The sequence below is a fragment of the Piliocolobus tephrosceles genome, chromosome 8, assembly GCF_002776525.5.
Source record: "Piliocolobus tephrosceles isolate RC106 chromosome 8, ASM277652v3, whole genome shotgun sequence".
Classification (NCBI taxonomy): domain Eukaryota; kingdom Metazoa; phylum Chordata; class Mammalia; order Primates; family Cercopithecidae; genus Piliocolobus; species Piliocolobus tephrosceles.
Window position 1 is genome coordinate 19,286,428 of NC_045441.1, and position 26,051 is coordinate 19,312,478.

The following is a 26,051-nucleotide window of genomic DNA, read 5'->3' on the forward strand; positions in this document are numbered from 1 at the left end:
AAAGAAGAAAGAAGGAAAGAAAGGAGAAAGAGAAAGAAGGAAAGAAAGAAGAGAGCGAAAGAAAGAAAGAAGGAAAGAAAGGAGAAAGAAAAAGAAGAAAGAAAGAAGAGAAAGAAGGAAAGAAAGGAGAAAAAGAAAGAAAGAGAAGGAGGGAAAGGAAGAAAGAAAGAAGACAAGAAAGAGAAAGAAAGAAAGGAAGAAAAAGAAAGAAAGAAAGAAAGAAAGAAAGAAAGAAAGAAAGAAAGAAAGAAAGAAAGAAAGAAAGAAAGAAGGAAGGAAAGAAAGGGCTTTGATGAAGTGCATTGGGGATCCCAGGCATTGCATTACCTCAGGGAAACTGAGTGGACGTCAGAATGTCTTTCCCGTCTCCTTCTTTTCCTCTACACTTTCTCCCTTGCCCTCTGTCCTGCAGTGGTGCACGGTTCCCCAATTAGCTTAGAGGAGACATCTGTGCCCTGGAGGTCGGCAGGAAGCCACCTACTCCAGAGCAACTGGCTGAAACAGCAGCACCAGTGCCAGCTGAGAGTTTGATACAAATGAGATTCTCAGCCCTGTTGCAGAAGTACTGAATCACAGGAGGTTGGGAATTTGTGTTTTAATAAGCTCTCCAGGCAAGTAAGCAATTGCTAGACACCCACTCTGGAGTTTTTTGATTCAGTAGGCCCGGAGTAGGATGGAGTTGCTGGAAACAGGAGGGGTGTGTGTGTGTGCGTGTGTGTGTGCGCACGCGTGTGTTGTTGTAGTTGTTGTTGTTGACATTAAATCAGAGGTGTTGAAGAAGATGGCTCTTTACATTCAGCTGTTAAAGAAGACTGCATAGCAAAAGAAAAAGGTCAAGGTAGTATCCACATGCCTTTAAAGAATGTAAAAATCACTCAAGCTCAAATAGCTCTCTCCCTTGATGTTAAGTGGCTCATCCAAGTTCCTGGTAATATTAATAACAGGGAAGAAGTAGGAAGCTGGCCATATTTCCAAAGGCAAACAGAACTTTCTTCAAGAGAAAGGATCCCAAGGGCTTGTCAAAGGATCTCTAAAAATGATATTGATCTTTTTTGTGGCTGTATAGTATTCCATGATGTTTATGTACCACATTTTCTTTATCCAATCTACCATTGATGACCATTTAGGTTGATTTCATGTCTTTGCTACTGTGAATAGTGGTGCAATGAACATACACATGCATGTATCTTTATGGTAGAACAATCTATATTTCTCTGGATATATACCCAATAATCGGATTGCTGGATCGAACAGTAGTTCTGTTTCTAGCTCTCTGAGGAATCGTCACACTGCTTTCTACATCCTTTACAGGAACATTGATGGGGCTGGAGGCCACGATCCTTGGCAAACTGACACAAGAAGAGAAAATCAAATACCGTATGTTCTCACTTACAAGTGGGAGCTGAATGATGAGAACACATGGAGGCAAAGAGGGGAATCACAGACACCGGGGCCTACTTGAGGATGAAGGGTGGGAGGAGGGAGAGGAGCAGAAAAAAGTCACTATTGGGTTCTAGGCTTAGTGCCTGGGTGGTGAAATAATCTGTACAACAAACGCCGGTGACACGAGTTTACCTATAGAACAAACTGCACGTGTACCCCTGAACCTAAAATAAAAGTTAAAAAAATGGCATTGAGCAGGAAGGTGTCTCCAGAAAGCCAGGCTTCAAGAAAATGCACTTCGAACGCTGGGTGTGGTGGACAGAACTGCGACCTGGCACTAATTCATGCGTTTCTTGATAATTATTGAAGATTATAATGCATTTGCACTGTACCATATTTTTGTGTATTTATTTACTCTTGCCTCTTGCTGTCTATTATTTAGAAGTCTGTAATAGAAGACTATAGGTGAGCCTGGGACACACTGTAAGTCTAAGATCTGACTTACAGTGACCCAGCCGCAGCCCCCAGCCTCCTCACCAATACGATGCTTGTGAATTCTTTCGCCATCATCTCTTAGGTCTCATCTTGTTATCTTTATTCCTTCTGAATCCACTGATTTCTGCTTCCCTGGGGTGATTTAAAGTACTTGTGGCTCAGCTTTCTTCTTGTCCATTCAAGCTTCCACCTTTTGCTACTAAGAATAATGCTGTTTAGGTGTGGGTCTCAGAATCTTACAAGTTCTCACCTGGAGGAAGACAATATTCCTGGGGTAGAGAAGGGCTTTATCCCATCAGTAGGCAAACGTACAAAGATGCCAAGTCCCAGGAAGGAAAAAGGAGGTGGCATTTAAGAAGGAAAGGGCCAAAGCAGAAAATAAGACGAGAATGTGGAAGTAGCATATCCTAACGCTTTCTGGCTAATTTATTCTGAGCAGCTTCTTCGCCTGGAAATGTTTCCGAAGGCAGCCCTTTTCCATTCCATCTTGAGGGCCCGTGAAAGCTTTAGGAAGAGAAACATTGCATGACTGGGCTGAGGGAGAAAGTTTTTGCTGAAGCCCTTCTTTGTGAAGGTCAACCAGGAAACAAGGTTACCAGCAACAGGATTATCCCCCAGGAGAGGGGAGCTGCAACTTTGATCTAAAAATCCATCCAAGCAGTAGGAGGGGAGAGATAAGGACCGAGCAATTGCCTGGAGAATTTAGAGCAATGTCCTATAAGCGGAGAGGAGTAGAGCCAGGTGCAGTGGCTCATGCCTGCAATCCCAGCACTCTGGGAGGTTGAGGTGGGCGGATCACCTGAGACCACGAGTTCGAGACCAGCTTGGCCAACATAGTGAAACCCCATCTCTACTAAAAATACAGAAAAATAGCTGAGCATAGTGGTGGGCACCTGTAATCCCAGCTACCAGGAAGGCTGAGGCAGGAGAATTGCTTGAACCCAAGAGGTGGAGGATGCAGTGAGCAGAAATTGCGTCATTGCACTGCAGCCTGGGCAACAAGAGTGAAACTCCATCTCAAAAAAAAATAAAATAAAATAAAAAAAGCAGAGAGGAGCTTCTAGATCATTAGATCGCGGCAGCTCTGAAATAGACCTGAGTCTGTCAGTACCCTGTGCTTTGATGAAAATCATTTTATACTGCATTCTGACATCATCATAAATTGTGTGGCTAAGCAAAGAGGAATGACTTTGGAACCAGACCAATATCTGGATCATGATTCTCTGTGTGACCTTGAGCAAGTAAATTTCGCTAGGCCTCAATCTTCTCATCCATAAAATGGGATAATAAGATCTATCTTATTGGGCCGGGTGTGGTGGCTCACATCCGTAATCCCAGCACTTTGGGAGGCTGAAGCGGGTGGATCACCTGAGGTCAGGAGTTTGAGACCAGCCTGGCCAACATGGTGAAACCCTATCTCTACTAAAAATACAAAAAAAAAAAAAAAAAAGAATTAACCGAGCATAGTGTGGTGTGCCCGTGATCCCAGCTACTTGGGAGGCTGAGGCAGGAGGATCACTTGAACCCAGGAGGCAGAGGTTGATCGCGCCACTGCATTCCAGCCTGGGCGACAGAACAAGACTCTGTCTAAAACAAACAAACAAACAAACAAACAAACAGACAAACCCAAAAACAAACAAACAAAAGATCTATCTTCTTGTGGAGATTATGCATATAGGAAGAAACTGGAAAATTGTGCCCCATGAATGTGAGCTCCCTTGTATATGCCTTTTAAATGTTCCTATTTCCTGATTGAACAACAGCCTCAATGGGCTGGGTACTGTGTTAAGAGCTTTGTTGGTTCTATGTACAGAGGTCACAGAGCAGCAGATCTCATATGTGGTGGGTGTGTCGTCTTCATGAATTCCAATAAGTGAAGTTCAAGGTCATTTGGGAAAGGGTAGATGTGGGATTTGAGCCAAAAGCTTACTGTAATACCCAGGTTCAAAACTCGTGTACAAATTCTTCTTGGTTTCCTGCACAGCAATAAATAGTTCCAAAGAAAATGCACTTCAAACGCCAGGTGTGGTGGACAGAACACGTCACTAATTTATGCATTTCTTGGTAATTATTGAAGCTTATCATACATTTGCATTGTACTATATTTTTGCATATTTATTTACACTAGCTGTCTATTATTTAGAAGTCTGTAATAGAAGACTATAGGTCAGTCTGGGAAAAACTGTGAGTCCAAGATCTGACTTCTTCCCCTAATTGCCGCTTAGAAGCCCTGGACAAGTGAAGGAACTTCTGCCAGAGTCAGTTTCTCTCTCTGTAAAAGGAGCTAATAATTGCTCTGCTCATCTCAAGAATTATTTCAAAGATCAATGAGCTAATCAAAGTGAAAGCTACATCCAACTGTAAATTGCCAGAGAAATACAAGATTTCATTCTTGCATCCCCTGAGGACAGGAGGAAACCCCTGCTGGTTTTTCATCCTATTCCCTGCAACCTATAGCACAAGGCTGAGACTACCTCAGATGCTCCCAATCTTTGTTTTCATCTCTTCCTTCATTAAGTCATTCAGAACTGCAGCTAGACTCACCTTTCCCTGCAGGCTTCCTGCAAAGGCCCCCGTTGATGGGAGAAGCCTGTTCCATCCTCTAAGCTCAGCACAGAAGACCACAGCTCACTCTTCCCCACTTCCCAGCTCTATTCCTAGACCACCCTCCTCTGTTTCCCTCCCCATGGCCACCTCTGTTCAGCCGAACAGGTCTCTCATTTTCTTCAATGCAGATCAGTGGTGCCTTCTGTTCTTGCCTCTTTTTCTTTTCTTTTTTTTTTCTTTTTTGAGATGGAGTCTCACTCTGTTGCCAGGCTGGAGTGCAGTGGCACGATATTGGCTCACTGCAACCTCCAACTCCCTAGCGATTCTCCTGCCTCAGCCTCCCGAGTAGCAGGGAGGGGATTACAGGCACACACCACCACACTCAGCTAATTTTTGTATTTTTAGTAGAGACAGGGTTTCACCATGTTGGCCAGGATGGTCTTGATCTCTTGACCTTGTGATCCACCCGCCTTGGCCTCCCAAAGTGCTGGGATTACAGGCATGAACCACCGTGCCCGGCCATCTTCCCTCTTTTTCTCTGGGGCCCAGCCCAAACTTTTCTTTCCTTTGAAGTTTCTTCTGAACACCCTGCTCTATAAAAGGGCCTGCTCCTTGTGTTTATTCGTTGTAATGATCTAGCTTTCAAGATTTATTTATTTTTAATTAAGATGTAGTTCACATACCATAAAATTGGCCCTTGTTCGAAAATTATGTCCAATTCAGCAGCGTTTAACATATTCGCAAGATTGTGCAACCGTCACCACTACCTAATTCCAGAGCATTTTATCACCCTAAAAAGAAATCCCAGGCATATTAACAGTCACTGCTCATTCCGATCGCTCTGCAGCCCCAGGCAAACGCTAATCTACTGCCTATCTCTAGGGATTTGCCTACTCTCAATCTTTCAAATAAATAAGATCATATGGTAGGTGACCTTTTGTGTCTGACTTCTTTTAGCATAATTTTTCAAGGTTCCTCCAGCTGTGTGTAGCATTTATCAGTACTTCATTCCTTTTTGTGACTGGATAATAGTTTATTGTATGAATATATCACTCTTTGTTTATCTATTCATAAGCTATAAATATTTGGCTTCCTTCCACCTTTTGGTTATTATGAATCATGCTGCTATGAACATCCATGCACATGTTTACATGTCAACATATGTCTTAAATTCTCTTGGGTGCAAACCTAGAAGTTGAATTACTGGGTTATATAGTCTCCCCTCCCCTCCTTTTTTTTTGAGATGGAGTCTCACACTGTTGCCTGGACTGGTGTGCAGTGGCGTGTTCTTGGCAGGCTGCAACCTCCACCTCCTGGACTCAAGTGATTCTCCTGCCTCAGGCTCCCTAGTAGCTGGGATTACAGGCTCCCGCCACCACGCCCGGCTAATTTTATGTATTTTTAGTACAGATTACAGGCGTGAGCCTCCGCGTCCAGCTTATGTTTCTTTCTTTCTTTTTTTTTTTTTTTTTGAGACGGAGTCTGGCTTTATTGCCCAGGTTGGAGTGCAGTGGCGCGATCTCGGCTCACTGCGAACTCCGCCTCCTGGGTTCACGCCATTCTCCTGCCTCAGCCTCCCCAGTAGCTAGGACTACAGGTGCCCGCCACCACGCCTGGCTAGTTTTTTTTGTAGTTTTAGTAGAGACAGGGTTTCACCATGTTGGCCAGGATGGTCTCGATCTCCTGACCTCGTGATCCGCCCGTCTTGGCCTCCCAAAGTGCTGGGATTACAGGCTTGAGCCACCGCGCCCAGCCTATGTTTCATTTTTTTAAGGAACTGACCTTTTTGTCTCTTACTGAACATGTCATGCTGCTGGTGATGTTTTCTATCTTCCCACTAAATCTTGGGCTCTTTTTCAGCACAGTACTTGGCACAGTGGAAGCTCAGAAAGTATTTGGGAATGAAACGTGAGTTGAGGAGGCTGCCGCGGGAGGACACAGAGGCAGAGTTTCCAGTTTTCCTGCAAGCTTGTTCACAGGCTTCATGCACGACAGACTGGTGGCTGCCTCAGCGAGACCTGGGTGTGCAAGCTCTAGCGACAGACTGTTGGAGTGTTTCTTTTCCTCTCTTATTTTAACAGCCATTCACACTGCTCCACTCGGCAAATGACAGGCAGTAGTTCTTGGCTTTTCTCCTGGAGACGGTCATCTGCAGAGACTCTGCCACTCATCAGCCCATGGCCCTGGAGACAATAGGTTCATAATCCCTCTGGCTTCAATCTCCACATTTGGGAGCTGGGCTGCACGTCTTCAGAGACACCGGCTTCCAAATGAGGCGAATCAGAGCCATGAAAATTCTGATTCCTTGCTCCATGACAGACCGACAGAAGTCATATTATTTTTGGCAGGGAGCTGGGGGTGCAGGGAAGTTAAAAAACGAAACAGTAGCAATCCCAGCTCAGGTGATTCTTAGGATAACCAGAGCCACCAGGCCTGGGAGCTATTTTTGCTCTGCGATCCTTCCAGTTCTGATATTTTATGATTCTACAAAATTGGCTACTTATGCACCCTAAAATGGAACTAACTAAGAGCTTTTGAAAGAGAATTTTATATACATCAATGATATCAAAAATGCCCAGGCACCCAAACAAAACCCAAAGGAAGAGATGGAGGATATGGCTTCTATGGAATAAGAGTGAGGTTGGTATGTTTCATGACGCTTTTCTTAAGAGGAAGATAAGCCATGCTGACTTGTGGGGCTGGGAGCTGGTCTCTTCTCCCCTACAAAATCTCATGCCCCGCATCTCAGGTTTGCTAGACGCCAGACAGCTGTGTTTTGCTTTGAGAGTCCCGCAGTGGACTCTGGTGCAGTAGCCAGGCATTGTTTTTGTCTCTCTGGAAGCCCTACCCCTTGTTCTAATAACAAAATTCACCTTTTGTGCTTGGGACCTGCACCACTCCATCTAGTGGAACTCAGTTCCTGACTTCACCTTTTCCACCATCACAAACCAGGTTGCCCAGGTGTCGTACCCAAAGATTGTTCTACAGTAGGCACCTGAGTTAAACAGGTTTGACTGGCACTCCTTTTTGGATGAAGACAGATCCTGAGAGAGAAAATCTTGAGACCTTGTGAAGACAGAGTCTGCCCAAGAATGGAGCTAACAGGGAGTTAAAAAGGACAGAGAGAGGGAGAGGCAGACAGCAGGCAAGAGAGAGACAGAGACAGAGACACAGAGAGAGAGAGAAAGAGAGAGGAGAGAGATGTTGCTTGAACTCTTTGAGTCCAGGCCACACAAAGTTCACGCGCTTGACTTCCCCCATTATTTGAGCCAGTGATTTTTTTGTTTGTTTGTTTTTTGTTTTTGAGACGGAGTCTCGCTCTGTCGCCCAGGCTGGAGTGCAGTTGCGCGATCTCCGCTCACTGCAAGCTCCGCCTCCTGGGTTCACGCCATTCTCCCGCCTCAGCCTCCTGAGCAGCTGGGATTATAGGCGCCCATCACACGCCCAGCTAGTTTTTTTGTATTTTTAGTAGAGACGGGGGTTTCACAGTGTTAGCCAGGATGGTCTCGATCTCCTGACCTCATGATCCGCCTGCCTCGGCCTCCCAAAGTGCTGGGATTACAGGTGTGAGCCACTGTGCCCGGCCGAGCCAGTGATTTTTAGTTTAAAAGAATCTCGGTTGGCTTTCTTTTATTTGCAACTGAAACTATCTTTTATTTATTTATTTATTTTTAGAAACTGGGTTTCACTCTGTCGCCCAGGGGGAATGCAATGGCATGATCATAGCTCACTGCAGCCTCGATTTCTTGGGCTCAAGGAATCCTCCTGTCTCAGTCTCCTGAGTAGCTGGGACTGCACCATGCTTAGCTAATTTAAAAAAAAATTTTTTTGTAAACATGAGTCTCACTATGCTGCCCAGGCTGGTCTCAAACTCCTGGGCTCAAGTGATCCTTCCACCTTTGCCTCCCAAAGTGTTTGGATTACAGGTGTGAGCCACCATGCCTGGCCGATAAGAGTCTTTTTATTTTTATTTTCTTTTTCTGAGACAGAGTTTTGCTGTGTCACCCAGGCTTGAGTGCAATGGTGTGATCTCGGCTCACTGCAACCTCTGCATCCAGGGTTCAAGCAATTCTCCTGCCTCAGCCTCCCAAGTAGCTGGGATTACAGGTGCCCACCACCATGACCAACTAACATTTTTTTTTTTTTTTTTTTGTATTTTTAGTAGAGACGGGATTTCACCATGTTGGCCAGGCTGGTCTTGAACTCATGACCTCGTGATCCATCCACCTCAGCCTCCCAAAGTGTTGGGATTACAGGTGTGAGCCACCGTGCCCAGCCGAGAGTCTTGATGAATACCCTTGATACCCCCAATGTGAGTAGTGATTTGAGTCCAGGAATGAATGTGTCAACAGCAAGGCTCCCACCCCCTGCATTTGGTTCCTGCCTCATGAAGATGTGGCGCTCCAGCAGCAGCACATACTCAGCAATGTCTCCAGGTAAAAAAAAATAAACAGAAGATAACTGAGGCTAGGAACTGGTTAGCCTTGCCTTCCATTCATTCACTTCCAGTGCTTACTAGTGTGTTGAGTTTTGTACTGCATATTGTCAAGGATGACATTGTTTAATCCTCAAAACAACTGTATGAGGTAGATTGTATCATGATTCCCCTTTCACAGATGGAGAAAATGAGGTTCTCCATATTTACTCAAGTGCCTCACTCAAGTGAGTGCATGCTGGGGAAGGATTTTAAGCCAGGCTTGTCCCGGGTGCAGAGCTGGAGCTCTTAACCAGCTCTGTTTTAGTGTGTTGATACAAAACAGCTCTCTGGGTCTCTATTGTTTTTGTTGAGACAGAGTCTCGCTCTGTTGCCCAGGCTGGAGTGTAATGGTGCAATTTCAGCTCACTGCAACCTCTGTCTCCTGGGTTCAAGTGATTCTCCTGCCTCAGCTTCCTGAATAGCTGGGATTACAAGTACCTGCCACCGTGCCCAGCTAATTTCTTTCTTTTTTTTTTTTTTTTTTTTGTATTTTTAGTAGAGATGAGGTTTCACCATGTTGGCCAGGCTGGTCTTGAACTCCTGACCTCAAGTGATCCACCCGCCTCAACCTCCCAAAGTGCTGGGACTACAGGCATGAGCCACCGTGCCCAGCTGGGTCTCTATTTTGTGTTTCAGAATCTCATTGCTTCCTACAGGTTTGCTGTGAAGGGTCCCCAAACAGAAGAAAAATTCCTTTTTGTCTGAAGTTCCAAATCTCTTTGAAAACTGTCCTCTGTCTCACCACTGGCTACTGACCTCAGCTCCTTAACCTCCTATGTCTACCTAAGGAGAAAGGTTTTATTTCAGGAAATTCACCGCACAGGAGGACTGGGAACAGATGGCGTTGATGACATATTGTACCTTTTTCATTTAGATGGGCAGGAGAGAACCATCATGCGCGGCCAGGTGATGGGGCAGGTCTCCCCATCCAGGTTTGCACTTGATGGCCCAACAGGAACGCTGTGACTTCAGCAGGGAGGACTGCGCTGAGAACCTTGGATTTGGCTGCAAAATTCCTTCTGACCTTCCACTGAGCCCAGAAGTTTCTGTATCTAAATATGACTGTCATCATCCAGCCTTTTCATGGGATGGATGAGGAAAATAAGGCTCAGAGAGGTTAACCAACTTTCCCAGGGTCACACAGCTAGTTGGCACAGAATCCACACCTCTTCCCCAGGGGGCTTCCTGGCTTGTGTCACCATCCTTGCCACTTGTTTCTTTTGTCCATCATATGGAAGTGCTGAGTGATTCAGAGGAGCTCTGCCTTGTCTTTCACAGAAACTATTTATTCCCCAGTTGGTGATTTCGCTTTACTTGCCTCTCCCGTGCCTGTTGTCAGAATGTCTAGAAAAATCTGACAGCTGGTATTCCATTTAGGGACAACACTTGGGGGATGTGTCTTGAGAGGGCGCACACACAGATCTTGCTGCGTTTCTACTCAACTTCCAAATATAATATGCTTTCGTCGGTGATGAAATGGAAAATGAGTATGGGTGATGAAACACCATTTTGTATGAAGACTTGGAAATGCCTAAGCCCACGTGAATGACCCAGGGTGACCAATGAAGATGCCAGGGCAGGGCATTGACAGGTAGACCCAGGTTAAAATTCTTTTTCTTTTGTTTTGATTCAGCAATTAAAAAAAATTATTATTTTAAGTTCCATGATACATATGCAGAATGTGCAGGTTTGTTACATAGGTAAACGTGTGCCATGGTGGTTTGCTGCACTTATCAACCCATTACCTAGGTATTAAGCCCCGCAGGCATTAGCTATTTATCATGATGCTCTCCCTCCCATTGCCCCCTGACAGGCCCCGGTGTGTGTTGTTCCCCTCCCTGTGTCCATGTGTTCTCATTGTTCGACTCCCACTTATAAGTGAGAACATGTGGTGTTTGGTTTGCTGATCCTGTGTTAGTTTGCTAAGGATGATGGCTTCCAGCTTCATCCATGTCCCTGCAAAAGAAATGATCTCATGCCTTTTTATGGCTGCATAGTATTCCATGGTGTATATGTACCACATTTTCTTTATCCAGTTGAAATTCTTTTTTATAAAAACATTGAGACAGGATCTCGCTCTGTCACTCAGGCTGGAATGAAGTGGCATGATTGTGGCTTACTGCAGCCTCAACCTCCCAGGCTCAAGTGATCCTCCCACCTCAGTCTCCTGAGTAGCTGGGACTACAGGTGTCTGCCACCACGCCTGGTTCCCTATCTATCTATCTATCTATCTATCTATCTATCTATCTATCATCTATTATCTATCTATCATTTATCTATCTATCATCTATTATCTATCATCTATCTATAATCTATCTATGTATCTACCTATCTATCATCTATCTACCTATCAATTATCTATCTATCATCTATCTACCTGTCAAATATCTACCTATCTATCTACCTACCTACCTACCTACCTACCTAGACAGGGTTTTGCCATGTTGCCCAGGTTGCAGGTTAAAATTCTTAGCCATTATTTGACTTGGAAAAAATGACTTCACTTTGTGGCGCCTCAGTTTCCTCATTTACACGAAAATGGCAACAGAACTTGTCTCTCAGGGCCATGCAGAGGGGTCAATGCAATGTGTTAATATTAGGTTGGTGCAAAAGTAATTGTGGTTTTTGCTGTTAAAGCACTTGCCATTGCTGGGCACGGTGGCTCACGCCTGTAATCCCAGCACTTTGGGAGGCTGAGGTGGGTGGATCACCTGAGGTCAAGAGTTCGAGACCAGCCTGGCCAACATGGTGAAACCCTGTCTCTACTAAAAATACAAAAATTAGCTGGGTGTGGTGGTGCAAACCTGTAATTCCAGCTACTTGGGAGGCTGAGACATGAGAATTGCTTGAACCCAGGAGGTGGAGGTTGCAGAGACCACACCACTTCCACTCCAGCCTGGGCGACAGACCAAGACTGTGTCCAAAAAAAAAAAAAAAAAAAAAAAATTGCCATTCCTTTTAATGGCAAATAGTGCAATTACTTGTGCACCAACCTAATAAATGACCAGCACTTGGCAGGCATGTGTGACAGTTCTCTTCCACCCTCTTCCTCCTGGACTGCATCCATATGGATTAAACAGTAAACATCCTGGAAGCAAGCACTATCAACCTTAATAGATAGTATAATGTGTCATGGGAGTACTTAATAAGAATCTGGTGACCAGCAAATAGATTCAACCACAAAGATCACTGAATTCCATAGATGCCAGCAACTGGAACCAAATAATAAGATATAAATTCGTCTCAGTGTCGTTGAGCTTATGATCTCTAAAATCAAGAATGTCTGGTGCCTAATATGGGTGGAACTGAGGCAAAACATCTTTAAAAACTCCCTTATTCAGCATGAATGGTGAATAAGTACTTTCAGTAAACACATACTTAAATGTCCAACCTGTTATGGGGATATGGGCTTGGTAAGTTCTTTACTCAGACTTGGGGTCTTGCTCTGCTGCCCAGGCTGAAGTGTACTGGTGCAATCATAGCTCACTGCAGCCTTGAACCCCTGAGCTCAGGTGATCCCTCCACCTCATCCTCCTGAACAGCTGAGACTACAGGCATGCACTACCATGCCTGGCTAATTAAAAAATTTTTCTTTTTGTAAGGAAGAGGTCTTGCTATGTTGCCAGGCTATGGTAATTTTTCCAAAAAATTAAGACTCAAAGATTGACAAGTAACACAAAAGTATATCAAGCTGGGCACGGGGGCTCACACCTGTAATCTCAGCAATTTGGGAGGCCGAGGATGGGAAATCACTTGAGGTCAAGAGTTCAAGACCAGCCTGGCCAACATGGTGAAACCTCTTCTGTACTAAAATACAAAAATTGGCTGCGCGTGGTGGCACATGCCTGTAAGTCCAGCTACTCAGGAGGCTGAGGCAGGAGAATTGCTTGAATCCAGGAGATGGAGGTTGCAGTGAGCTGAGATCACGCCACTGCACTCCAGCCTGGGTGACAGAGCAAGATCCTGTCTCAGAAGGAAGGAAGGAAGGAAGGAAGGAAGGAAGGAAGGAAGGAAGGAAGGAAAGAGAGAGAAAGAAAAAAGTATATCAAGCATATTTTATCGTAATTAGGGGATTCAGAGATATCTGAGAGACTGGGAGTGCATGAAAGTCATGCTTTTAACCAAATATTCTCATGAGTCTGGGGACATATAAAGTTCTAATAGTATGTAATGCCGGAGAGTTCCTGAATCCAGAGGGGCAAAATGAATTCATATGCACAAAGCACCCTGCATCACGGATGCAATGTGGTCAGCACTTGACTCAGTTTGAGTGATTTTCCATCTGGAAGCCAGGTGTGATTGATGGAAAGGTCGACTGCAGATCCCTGAGCTAAGGTCTTCTAGCCTCCTCCCTGCCTTCAAAAGGGTTTCTGTAGGGAACTCCTTTTGGTGCTCTAGGAAAATTAGTTCTATATGCAATGTGAGCCCTGACACAGGGTTTTCTGCAGAGGTCAGGAAGACTTCCCTTCTTTTTTTTGACAGTCTTACTCTGTTGCCCAGTCGGGAGTGCAGTAGCACGATCTCGGCTCACCGCAACATCTGCCTCCCGGGTTCAAGCTATTCTCCTGCCTCAGCCTCCTGAGTAGCTGGGATTACAGGCACCTGCCACCACACCCAGCTAATTTTTGTATTTTTAGTAGAGACAGGGTTTTGCCATGTTAGCCAGGCTGGCCTTGAACTCCTGACCTCAGGTGATCCTCCCACCTCAGCCTCCCAAAGTGCTGGGATTACAGGAAGGAACCACTGCACCCAGTCAGGCTTGCCCAGTATCCAGCTTGGAGTTTCATTCCATTTCTTCTTGTCCCTTCCTTGGGAGACAATGAAAAAGTTGTTTCTTCTATGTGACTGCAGGGTTCTCACACCACAAAGATAAGGCAGACTGGCTTATCCGCTTATTGGAGCGGCTGTGTATTTGTGTATATGTGTGTGTGTGTGTCTGTTGTTTGTGTTGACCTAAAAATGAAACAAGTAAAGATAACAAAATCAAACCAAAACTAAAACCTTTCCCATCAAAGGTGCCACAATCTTTGGGGTCTTATCTTTTTCTTTATTCTTTATTCTTTCATTCGTGTAGAAGGAATAGTCAATATTGCTGACTTAATGAAGACTGTCCGAACACCTTAGTAAAATTATCAGACCCCAAATTCAGACAAATGAAAAATAGAATCATTGCTATAACATGGGCCAGCCACAGTGGCTCACACCTATAATCTCAGTCCTTTGGGAGGCTGAGGTGGGATGATCACTTGAAGCCATGAGTTCAAGAACAGGCTGGGTGACACAGCAAGACCCTGTTTCTACAAAAGTAAAAAAATTAGCCTGGCATGGTGGCACACGACTGTAGTCCCAGCTACTCAGGAGGCTGAAGCAGGAGGATTGCGTGAACCTGTGAATTCCAGGCTCTAGTGAGCTGTGGTGGTGCTACTGCATTCCAGCCTGGGTGACAGAGCAGGACTCTCTTTATTTTATTAAAATAAATAAATAAATAGGCCAGGTGTGGTGGCTCATGCCTGTAATCCCAGCACTTTGGGAGGCCAAGGTGGGCGGATCACGAGGTCAGGAGATCGAGGCCATCCTGGCTAACACAGTGAAACCCCATCTCTAGTAAAAATACAAAACATTTAGCCAGGAGTGGTGGCGGGTGCCTGTAGTCCCAGCTATTTGGGAGGCTGAGGCAGGAGAATGGCGTGAACCCAGGAGGTGGAGCTTGCAGTGAGCCGAGATCATGCCACTGCACTCCAGCCTGGGTGACAGAGCGAGACTCCATCTCAAAAATAAAACAAAATAAAAACAAACAAACAAACAAACTGACTGGGTGCGGTGGCTCATGCCTGTATTTCCAGCACTTTGGGAGGCCAGGGTGGGAGGATCTCTTGATGTCAGGAGTTCGAGACCAGCCTGGCCAACATGGCAAAACCCCCGTCTATACTAAAAATACAAAAATTAGCTGGGTGCGGTGGCACATTTCTGTAATCCCAGCACTTTGGGAGGCTGAGTTGGGAGGATCACTTGAGGTAAGGAGTTTGAGACCAGCCTGGCCAACATGGTGAAACCCTGTCTCTACTAAAAATACAAAAATTAGTAGGACGTGGTGGCACATGCCTGTAATCCCAGCTACTCAGAAGGCTGAGGCAGGAGAACTGCTTTAACTCAGGAGGCAGAGGTTGCAGTGAACTGAGACCGTGCCATTGCACTGGGCAACAAGAGTGAAACTCCATATCAAAACAATATATAAATAAAATAAAAAATAAAAGGATGCTGATGGCATTTTCAAGTCCTTCCATTCATTTCGAATCAAGTCCTTGTCCCTTGTGCTGCCTGCAGCAGCCTTTTGAAACCTTTTCCACGCTCCAGATCTCAATCCCACCTCCAGCTCTGCTGAGCTCCCAGCCCTCTGCTATGGGATTCTTTAAATTCCATCTCTGCCACAAAATGTCTGTTTCTTTGCCCATCTCCTAGTTTCTGGTGAAGAGGCAGATGTACTCTTCCACCTTCTGATGGCAAAGACCTTCCTAACTGGTGTGATTACCTGTTAGATCTAATGAGAGCAGAAGGAAAGAACGTCCTAGGGATGAGGGGTGGGTTAGCAAAAGTAGAGAAGACCTGAGTGGGTGCGTTCTGGGGCAGAGGGAAGAGGCCCAGCCCATTCCTTTCCCTCTCATTGGTCGTGTGGGGTTGCAAGGAGGATTCAGTTTAATGACAAAAGAATTTCATCACTTGGAAGAAATAAAGGAAACCACCTTGGCCCTTACAGTTAGGTGCTAGATTGATCGAGACTTGGGATGGAGGGAGCAGACAGAGTGAGTCAGGGATCTGAGATTGAACCGTTCTGCCCCTGTAAACCTTAGGAAATTAATCAAGGAAGAAGGGCAGGAGAGAAACAAAAATAAACCAAATTTGCCGCACACTCAGCATTGATCATGAGGTCAGCTTGTTTTCCAACTCGCTTCCTCATAGGCGTTTGTTGCCTATTGCCTCAGAATCACATAGACCCTATTATAAGATTATAATTCTTTATAATGTAATGATTTATATTCCTTTGGGAATATACCTAGTAATGGGATTTCTGGGTTGAATGGTATTTCTGGTCCTAGATCTTTGAGGAATTGTCACACCGTCTGCTGATAGATTGAAAAATGTGGTACATATACACCATGGAATACTATGCAGCCATAACAAGGAACGAGATAATGTCCTTGCAGGAACATGGATGGAGCTGGAACCCATCATCCTCAGCAAACTAACACAGGAACAGAAAACCAAATACTGAATGTTCTCACTCATAAGTGGGAGCCGAACAATGAGAATACATGTTGGGGATGGGGGATGGGGAGGAGAGCATCAGGAAAAATAACTAAAGCATGCTGGCTTAATGCCTAGGTAATGGGTTGATAGGTGCTGCAAACCACCATGGCACACATTTAAATGTAACAAACCTGCACATCCTGCACATGTACCCCAGAACTTAAAAAATTAAAATTAATGAAAAAGAAAGCCAGGCGCGCACACACTACACACACATGATTATAGTTCCTCCCTTTTTTGAGACAGAGTTTTCACTCTTGTTGCCCAGGCTGGAGTGCAATGGCACAATGTTGGCTCACTGCAACCTCCGCCTCCTGGGCTCAAGCAATTCTCCTGTCTCAGCCTCCCAAGTAGCTGGGATTCCACACACATGCCACCACGCCTGACTAATTTTTGTATTTTTAGTAGAGATGGGGTTTCATCATATTGGTCAGGCTGGTCTCAAACTCCTGACCTCAGTTTATCCACCCACCTTGGCCTCCCAAAGGGCTGGGATTACAGACGTGAGCCACTGTAGTTACCCTTAATTGCCCTATTGATAACAACTTGAACAGTATAGAACATTAAGTTTTCCCTTTGAGATATTCTTTAGGTTCTGCATATCAATGAGACTACTGATGTCAGATGGTCTGAAGGACCCCATGGGGAGCTGACTTACCAATGAATGCAGTTTCCACATCCTGATGGTTTCATCAAATCAACAACCCCAATTTTTCAGTCTCTTGCCCTTCACAATCCCCTTAAAAAACCCTAGCTCAACACTCCTCAAGGAATGGATTCCTCCTGTCTTCTTGCTCAGCTACCCTACTGTCATTAAACTGTTTCTCTGCTGTAAACCCTGCTGTCTCAGTGTATTGGTCTATTACTGAACAGTGGGCATAAGAACCTGGTGGTCCTGTAACAAGATGTCAGCAAGGGCATGGCTGATGTAACTGGGTAAGGCATGTAGGTTAGGCTAAGGGCAAAAGAGGATAGGGAGGAGTTGACAGTTTGGGAGAGATGGGGAGGCCCCAAAGGGCTCAAGGCTGGGAGGAGGAGAGGGAGATTTAGGAGGTGGAAGTAATGCAACTGTGCAATCAGGTCTTGATAGAAGAAGGGAAAGGTTCAAAGTGCCAATAGGCCCCTGTTTGTGGATATGGGAGCAATATGGAAGTGAAGGGTCTCAGGTGAGTCACAGGGTCTCAGACAAACTCCCCTAGTCCTAGGATGCTGAGCAGGTACACTCAGAGCTTCAGTATTATCTTCCTAGACACCTCTGCCCAAAATGCAATCAGGGAGGCTCTTTCTTGCATGTGGAAAGGCCTGTGAGCATTAAATATATTCACCCATGACTTTGATCATGCTTGATTCTTAAAACTAAACTCAAATCAATGAGCTTGCGTCTGGGGGACAAAAATCCCTGACATAATGTTTTAAAGAAGTTTCTCTGAGATAAAAATATGCAAAAGGGATTATGTTATGAAGTTCCCAGAGGAATGCAACGTGCAAATTACAAAATAACAGCTTTTTAAAATGAAATAAGATAATGAATTTTAAACCATTTAGTGCAGTACCTGGACTAACAGGCTCACGCCTGTAATCCCAGCACTTTGAGAGGCTGTGGAGGGGGAATCACTTGAGGTCAGGAGTTCAAGACCAGCCTGGCCAACATGGTGAAACCCTGTCTCTACTAAAAATACAAAAATTAGTCTGAGCATGGTGGCTCATGCCTATAATCCCAGTATTTTGGGAGGCCAAGGCGGGTGGATCATGAGGTCAGGAGATTGCGACCATCCTGGCTAACATGGTCAAAATCTGTCTCTACTAAAAATACAAAACTTAGCCGGGCGTGGTGGCGGGTGCTTGTAGTCCCATCTACTCGGGAGGCTGAGGCAGGAAGATTGCTTGAACCTAGCAGAGGTTGCAGTGAGCCAAGATCGTGCCGCTGCACTCCAGCCTGGGTGACAGAGTAAGACTCTGTCTCAAAAACAAACAAAACTAAACAAAACAAAAATATTACCATAGTTATTGGTTAGGTGATGGTTAGGTACCTAACCATGGTTAGATAATACCATAATTATTATTATGTTTATTAAATATTATGGTAATAATTATTACCATAATGATTAATTAACAATATTAAGGCACTTAGTGCAGTACCTGAGCTAATAGTTATTAATGGCAATTAATAATGGTAATAATTATTAGTCTAGGCACTGCACTAAGTGGCTTAACATTAATTAACCATTATGGTAATAATTATTAATAAACATTAATAATTATTTTATAACAATCAGTAAGCATTATTAATAAACATAATTATTAATAATTGCATTATTATGGATAAATATTATCATTGCTATTAATGATCATTCATTATATATTAATCATATTACATTAATTATAAATAAGCTATTGACAAATCATTAAAGGAAACCCAGCAAGATTTCTCTTTGGTAGCCCCTTTGTCAGGCGTTTATTTGATTAATGTATAAGGTTTTGAGAAATAAAAAGGCCTTACTTAGAATTTAGATTATTTCCCAGTATAGCCTGACCTTTCCCATATTACTAAGATCTATGACATTTCCCTGAACAAAACACTGATCCACCAACAAAGGCTGTTGTGGAAAATGTGATGATGCCCAAAAATACCCTTCTCCACCCATCTCAAGAGTGCTCACTAGCAGTAGAAGGCTTGAGTACCACATACTTTCATTGTGTGGGGCTCACATCGTCTGTCAGCCCGGAGCGAGATGGATTGGGTAGGCCAGGTCTGCTGTTTTCCCAAGTTTCAGTTCCCAATCTCTTCCCTCCTCACCCCTCTTAACCCTCGCAAGACCCCTGCATGTCCTGCTGGAAATGGCCTTGGCTGTGACCACCCCATCCTACCCTTATAAGATCAGTGTGACTCTACTCCAAATACGGTCGTTGATGCTATCACCCCATTGTCACAGCAAGGAGACCAAGGCAGCTTCAGGACCACAACTAGGTTTTGTTTGATGCACGTGGCATTTTTGCAGTGTTTAAATTTGAGTGACTCCAGAAAAGATCATCACTTTCTGCTTTGCAGCAGTCTCCACTACTCCCTCTCTCCCACTGTTTGCAATCTTGGAGTATAGGCCATCTCCTGTTCTCTCCTGTCGTGGCATTTAATGCTGGCTCCATGATGCAGCAGTTCAGCCAACACAGGACCGATGGGAGCCTGGGTTTGCATGGACAGTTCTGGTGCCTGGGACCAGCTCAGCCCCAAGCACACTAGCCTCCATCCATAGCCACCCAGGCAACCAAATATATCCTTCTGGCGTCTATGTGACAGCTTCCAAACTATGTATACTGACTTATTTAAATGTTCAAAAAATAATAATAATAAAAGAGAAAACAATTTGACCTCCTTAAGAAATGTCAGCATTGAACAGAAAAGTCGCTGATAGCCTGCTATATGTTTTAATGTAATTAAAAATGTTTTTTCTATACATCAGGGCTATTAAAGCCACTCTGATTTTCAAAATTGAAAAGAAGGATTAAATCCTTTAGCTTCTCAGGAATTCTCTACTGATTAGGAGATTAGGAGATTCAGTAGGCTCTTTTTTTTTTTCTTTAAATTTGCTTTCATGAATAAAAAAATATATAACCTTACATGGGTCCCTTTTTTGGCCTCCAGAGAACCTTATTTTTTCTGTAACTACTTGGTTAAGTTCATGAGAGGACTCTGTCCCTGCTGTTTTTTTCTTTTTTTTTTTTGGCCAGTGCATTTGGGAACATACAGGTCATCCATTCCTAAGAATTCTGCGAAGTAGGTATAATCACCCTGATGTTTATAGATGAGGAAACACAGAGAAAGTCCGTCCTTTGCCTGAGCTCACACAACGGACTCGACCCAAGTTTGCCGGACAGCCAAAATAGGCTCTTTGCACCGTCCCATACAGCCACAACCAAGAAAAGGCAAACAGCACAAAACCACACATCCACTCACACACAGACCTCAGAGAGCCTTCAGAGAAAGGACAGGGTCAGGGGAGATTCTGCAAAAAATGCAGAATTTGGAGGAAAAAGGCAGAGAAAATGAAACCCACCACATCTTAGCAAAAAAGATCTTTAACCTCAGTCCTGAATTTTTGGCTTCGGTACAAGGCCACATCACCCCAGGAGCCTGTGTGTAAACACATTTTTCATATAGAGAATGTGGTGCATTGGCCTGTCCCGGACTGGGGAGGGGACGGCAGCAGGGGCACCTACCTCCTTCAAACTCTGTTTGGCAGTTCCCCGAGGTCTCATTCAGGCTCTCTTCCTCGTTGATAATGATGTTCTCAATGTCCTTCATCGTTAGGTGGTCTCGGAAGGCATGATAGAGAATGTGCTTCAACTCTTCCAGAGTTATCCTTTGCATGTCAAACTGTGGAGATAAAGAGTAGTGAGATGGTCAGAGCATGCGGAGATGGGAAGTCGGCTTGGGCCATGACAGGCAAGACCCACAGCTGCTCTGCAGAAGCTTGTCTCAGCGTTTCAGGATATCAGGTGAACAGTTTTCCATCCTGTTCAGCTCCAAGTATACTCGTGAACTTGCAGGGACTTATTGGGATGGCAAAGAGTGGAACATATTCCCTTCACTTTAGATTCTTGGAGGGAAAAAAAAGCCACCTGCCAGTCTGGTTTCCTATTCCCCCAGCCATCTGCTGTCAACCCTGCGTATCTCGTGTACTCTAGAATGGTGAAACCATTCATATAATGCATACGTCTCTAAAAATTTTATAATTTACCAATACTCTGGCAATTCCCATATTGGTTTAAGTATGTATCTTTTTTTTTTTTTTTTGAGACGGAACCTTGCTGTGTCACCCAGGCAGGAGTACAGCGGTGAGATCTCGGCTCACTGCAACCTCCGCCTCCTGGGTTCAAGCAATTCTCCCGCCTCAGCCTCCCTAGTAGCTGGAATTACAGGCGTGCGCCACCACACCCAGCTAATTTTTGTATTTTTAGTACAGATGGGGTTTTACCAGGTTGGTCAAACTGGTCTTGAACTCCTGACCTCAGATGATCCACCCGCCGCGGCCTCCCAAAGTGCTAGGATTACAGGCATGAGCCACTGCGCCTGGCCGGTAGTGTCACTTTCTTGGCCAATGCAATGTGAGTAGAAGTCCCATCTATGACATCTAATTCACAGCTTTATGAATCATTGTGTGGTTGTAACATTTGTTCTTTTCCTCTGCTATGAGAATTGCATGCTCCAGATAGGGGCTGTTCCTTCGGGTTGGGTCTCAGAATGAGGATAAAGTGGTGAACACTTGCAGCTGAATCACAATGGACAGCTCACGTCAGGAATACCCTGTGTTGTTATGAGCCGTTGAGATGTAGGGCTTGTTTGCTACCGCAGTGTAACTTAGACCATTGTTGGTCTATGTCAAAAATAGAGAAATCGGTACATAAAACCAAGAGGCTACCATAACCAAAATTCTAAAATATAATGTACTGGTTCCAGAGCCAGGCAGTGAAAAATGAGAAAACCGTGACCGGAGGCTGGAAAGACAGAGATCCCTGTTATATAATAGCAAAACATTTGGTAAAACTGTTGCCTGTGATACCTTGGACGACAGGTAGATATTGAATCTGAGTTCTGCGGCTTTAGATAAAAAGTTTGTGAAACAGAATGCCATGACTCACAATTAAAATTAGTTGCATCCAACAGAGCACTACAAGAAAGAGATGAGCTCAGGAAAGAATTGGTTGATTTGCGAACCAAAAATAAAAACAACTCAGAAATTCCTGGTGTTGCAGCATTGAAAGAAGCAATTGTTTCTTTTTTTCTCGTAATGATCTGTTATCTTCCTATCCCCACATTTCTCAAAGCCCCCTTTTCTATTTCTGTTTCTTTTCTATTTCTAGTTCTATTTTTTTAGAGACAAGGTGTCGCTCTGTGGTCCAGGCTGATTTGCAGTGGTGTGATCATAGCTCACTGCAACTTCAAACTTCTGGGCTCAAGTGATCCTCCTGCCTCAGCCTCCTGAGTAGTTAGGACTACAGACATGCATCACCATGTCCAGCTATTTAATTTATTATTATTATTATTACTATTTGAGATGGAATCTTGCTCTGTCACCCAGGCTGGAGTACAGTGGTGCAATCTTGGCTCACTGCAACCTCAACGTCCCAGGTGCAAGTGATCCTCCTGCCTCAGCCTCCCAAGAATTACAGGGATTACAGGCACACACCACCACACCCAGGTAATTTTTATATTTTTAGTAGAGACAGGGTCTCGCTATGTTGCCTGCCTCAGACTCCCAAGAAACTGGGATTGTAGATGTGTGACATTACACCTGGCTAATTTTTGTATTTTTAGTGGAGATGGGGTTTCACCATGTTGGCCAGCCTGGTCTCAGACTCTTGGCCTCAAGCAGTACTCTGACTTCAGCCCCCGAAGTGCTGAGATTACAGGTGCTGCACCAGGAACAACTGTTTCTCATCTCCAACTAGTAAGAGATAAAATAAAGAAATGCTTTAAGTAATAATACAGCCCTATTAAAACAAATCAATGCCTCTTTAAAAAATCTCTGGATGTGTTAAGTGACTCTCCTAGGAAGCCTGTTATTAAGTTTAGAGAGAGGTATGTCTCAAAAATAATTGTGGATGTGTTTATTAGCATAAACTGATTGGAGCCAGATAAAAATATAACTAAGTCCTTGAGAGCTGTACTGGCCAAGAGCCAACACTCTTGGATTAAAAGACACTATAACTGTTCCAAACTTTAAAAGATCTTTGGGCTTCCCAATCTATGGGTCCAAGTGATTATGAGGATGAGCTGCACGGGTCCCAGGAAGGGTGAACTGCCCAATGCCCTCATAGAATCAGTACAAGAACAGTGGAAGAGGACAGCTTTCCTGGGAATCCGGGAGAACAATGTCATCCAGGGTCACTTCTAGGAAGCAGAAGCATCTAATTGAAGGAAAATTCCTCACCCCAAGGTTTTTGTCTGACAGGGTTTCAGAATTGCTCTGAGCTTTGACCGCTATGGGTATCCCCTCTCTCTCTCTCCCCCACCCCCTTCCCTCTCTCCCTCCCTCCCTCCCTCCCTCCCTCCCTCCCTCCCTCCCTCCCTTCCTTCCTTCCTTCCTTCCTTCCTTCCTTCCTTCCTTCCTTCCTCTCTTACTTTCTTGTTTCTCGCTTTGTCACCCAGGCTGGAGTGCAATAGCATGATCATAGCTTACTGTAGCCTCAAACTCCTGGGCTTAAGCAATCTTCTAGCTGGAACTACAGGTGCATGACACCAGACCTGGCTAATTTTTTTTATTTTATTTTATTTTTTCTTTATAGAGAGAGTCTTGCTATATTGCCCAAGCTGGTCTCAAACTCCTGGCCCCAAGCCATCCTCCTGCCTTACTTGCTTGTTAAACAATTCATATTGGTACCTTGCTTTAACTATGCACCCCTGTTCTAACAAATTAAATTGGGATACTGAATCTTGCTGTAAAATCTAAATGATTCAAGTTCAAAGCCATTTATACACTTCAGAGCAACTGAAAGGGAGATGTAAAGCGAACTTGTTTTCTGCATTAGAGTTTAACGATCCTAGACAGGAATTTTGACATACACTCAGGGAAAACTCATGGGACCCTGTCTCTTTATATTGGGTAAGGAAGCAAGGTATTGTTCATTTGGCTTTGGGGAGAAGCCTGGCAGAAAGCATGAAGAGGATGATTTACAGATGAGAACACCAAGACCCCCTGCCATGATCAGAGATGAAGAGTGGCAAGATCAAGGTCAACAAGGCTCAGAAAATGACTAACGCTTGAAGAGGGTGGTGCCTGGAAAACCTCTAACCTGTTGAGAGGTTGCTGTCATTCAGAAATCAGGCCAAAAGATTAGCCAGGAGCAATGAGAAGATAAGGAAAGATACAGATTCTAAAATCTATAGTTTTGGGCCAGGCGTGGTGGCTTACGCCTGTAATCCCAGCACTTTGGGAGGCTGAGGTGGGCAGATCACGAGGTCAGGAGTTCGAGACTAGTCTGACCAACATGGGGAAATCCGTCTCTACTAAAAATACAAAAATTAGCTGGGTGTGGTGATATGCATCTGTAATCCCAGCTACTCAGGAGGCTGAGGCAGGAGAATTGCTTGAACCTGGGAGGCAGAGCTTGCAGTGAGCCGAGATTGCACCACTGCACTCCAGCCTGGGCGACAGAGTAACACTCTGTCTCAAAAGAAAAAAAAAAAGACAAAAAACCAACAACTATAGTTTTGGAGATTTGGGTCATGTTTCATAGTATTAGGGTAAATATTTAGTATTAGGACATCTAAACAAAATAAGTTGAGTAGCATTCCATATATCTCCTATATTGTCAGTACCTGTCTTTTAAAAGTTTGAAAAAAATCACTGTAAAACAATGTGGGCCCCATTGTCAACAAGCCTTTCTTCCATGATTATCAGTCCCTTTTACTTTTCAGTTTTTCTTCAATTTTGGAATGTTGTAGTTTTTTGGAAAAGCAGACAGAAAATTTTCATTGTTATTAGTATGCAACTATGGACCCTAGTCCTGCAATTTTAAGTTCCTCTACATCATTATGACATCCCATTTCTCCTTTGTGCTCTTACTGGTTTCTCTCTTCTAGTTATGGCTTTCGTCACCTTTTCCTCTTTTTAATGGATCACAGTTAGAGAAGAGAATGTGGCCTGTACATCTGTTATTTTTGAAAACCAAAGGAGTTTTCCACTATAGTAGAATCTCTGTAAGGTCAGTTATACAAATATATTTCTATTTATTTATTTATTTATTTATGTATTTTTTATTTTTATTGTTTGAGATGGAGCTTCGCTCTGTCACCCAGGCTGGAGTACAGTGGCGCAATCTTGGCTCACTACAACCTCCGCCTCCCGGGTTCAAGTGATTCTTCTGTCTCAGTCTCCCGGGTAGCTGGGATTACAGGTGCCCACCACAATGCCCAGCTAATTTTTGTATTTTTAGTAGAGACGGGGTTTCACCATGTTGGCCAGGATGGTCTCAATCTCTTGACCTTGTGATTCACCCACCTTGGCCTCTCAAAGTGCTGGGATTACAGGTGTGAGCCACTGTGCCTCGCCATATTTATACTTATTAATTATATTCCATAAGCTTATAATTATAATCTTTTTCTATAAACTTACCTTTTTTTTTTTTGGACTACTGGATGTGTCAAGGACCATGAGTAGCATATTGAAGTCTGTGAAGAAAACTTGTTCTCCATAAATTATTCTTATAGTTCAAATATTTGTTAAATGAGGCTATTCTTTAGTGCAAAAAGATTTATATAGTAATCCAACAAATGGTTATTGGGAATGACTCTGCCAGATACTGTGATGGGAATACAAAAGCGAACAAGACATAAATCCTATTCTTGAAACCAAGCAAATTAGTCATTTGAATTCAATGTGATATATGTTGTGGGAGGGAAGCCAGGATGTCTTGGCACCACCTGGTGGGGGATAGGGGGTGGGTCAGAGGGGGCTTTCTGGAGAACATGCCTACTATCAAAGACCTAAGGGAAAAAGAGGCTGACTTTGCCATGTGAATGAGGGGAGGTTGGAGAAAGGATAAGGAGGGAAGAGGAGAAGGTGAGGTATGGCAGGGGGCAGCCGTACCAAGGCATAGATTTGCAAAAGCTTGACATGTTCATTGACTGACAATATGTTGAGTTATTCTGAGCTTTCGAGTAGCCAGGAGAAGGTGGGAAGGAATGAGGTGAGGGATATGGATGGGGCACTAGTCAGTAAAGGCCTTGTATGATATGGTGAAGAGCTTAATTGTTTTTTGTTTTTATTTTTAAATTTTTATTCATTTTGTAGAGATGGGATCTCACTACGTTGCCCAGGCTGGACTTGAATTCCCATGCTCAAGT

At 44.1% G+C, this 26,051-nt stretch overlaps 1 protein-coding gene across 3 annotated transcripts in view; it reads right to left on the reverse strand.

The window, feature by feature from the left end:
- The window catches only part of CALN1 (calneuron 1), a 668,523-nt gene that overhangs the window by 10,946 nt on the left and 631,526 nt on the right, over positions 1 to 26,051 (reverse strand). For all 3 annotated transcript variants that reach the window (XM_026446609.1, XM_026446607.2, XM_026446608.2), the window contains one exon: positions 20,423 to 20,579. In XM_026446609.1, coding sequence (XP_026302394.1) covers positions 20,423 to 20,579 — 157 coding nt within the window. The remainder of the gene's footprint in view (positions 1 to 20,422; positions 20,580 to 26,051) is intronic.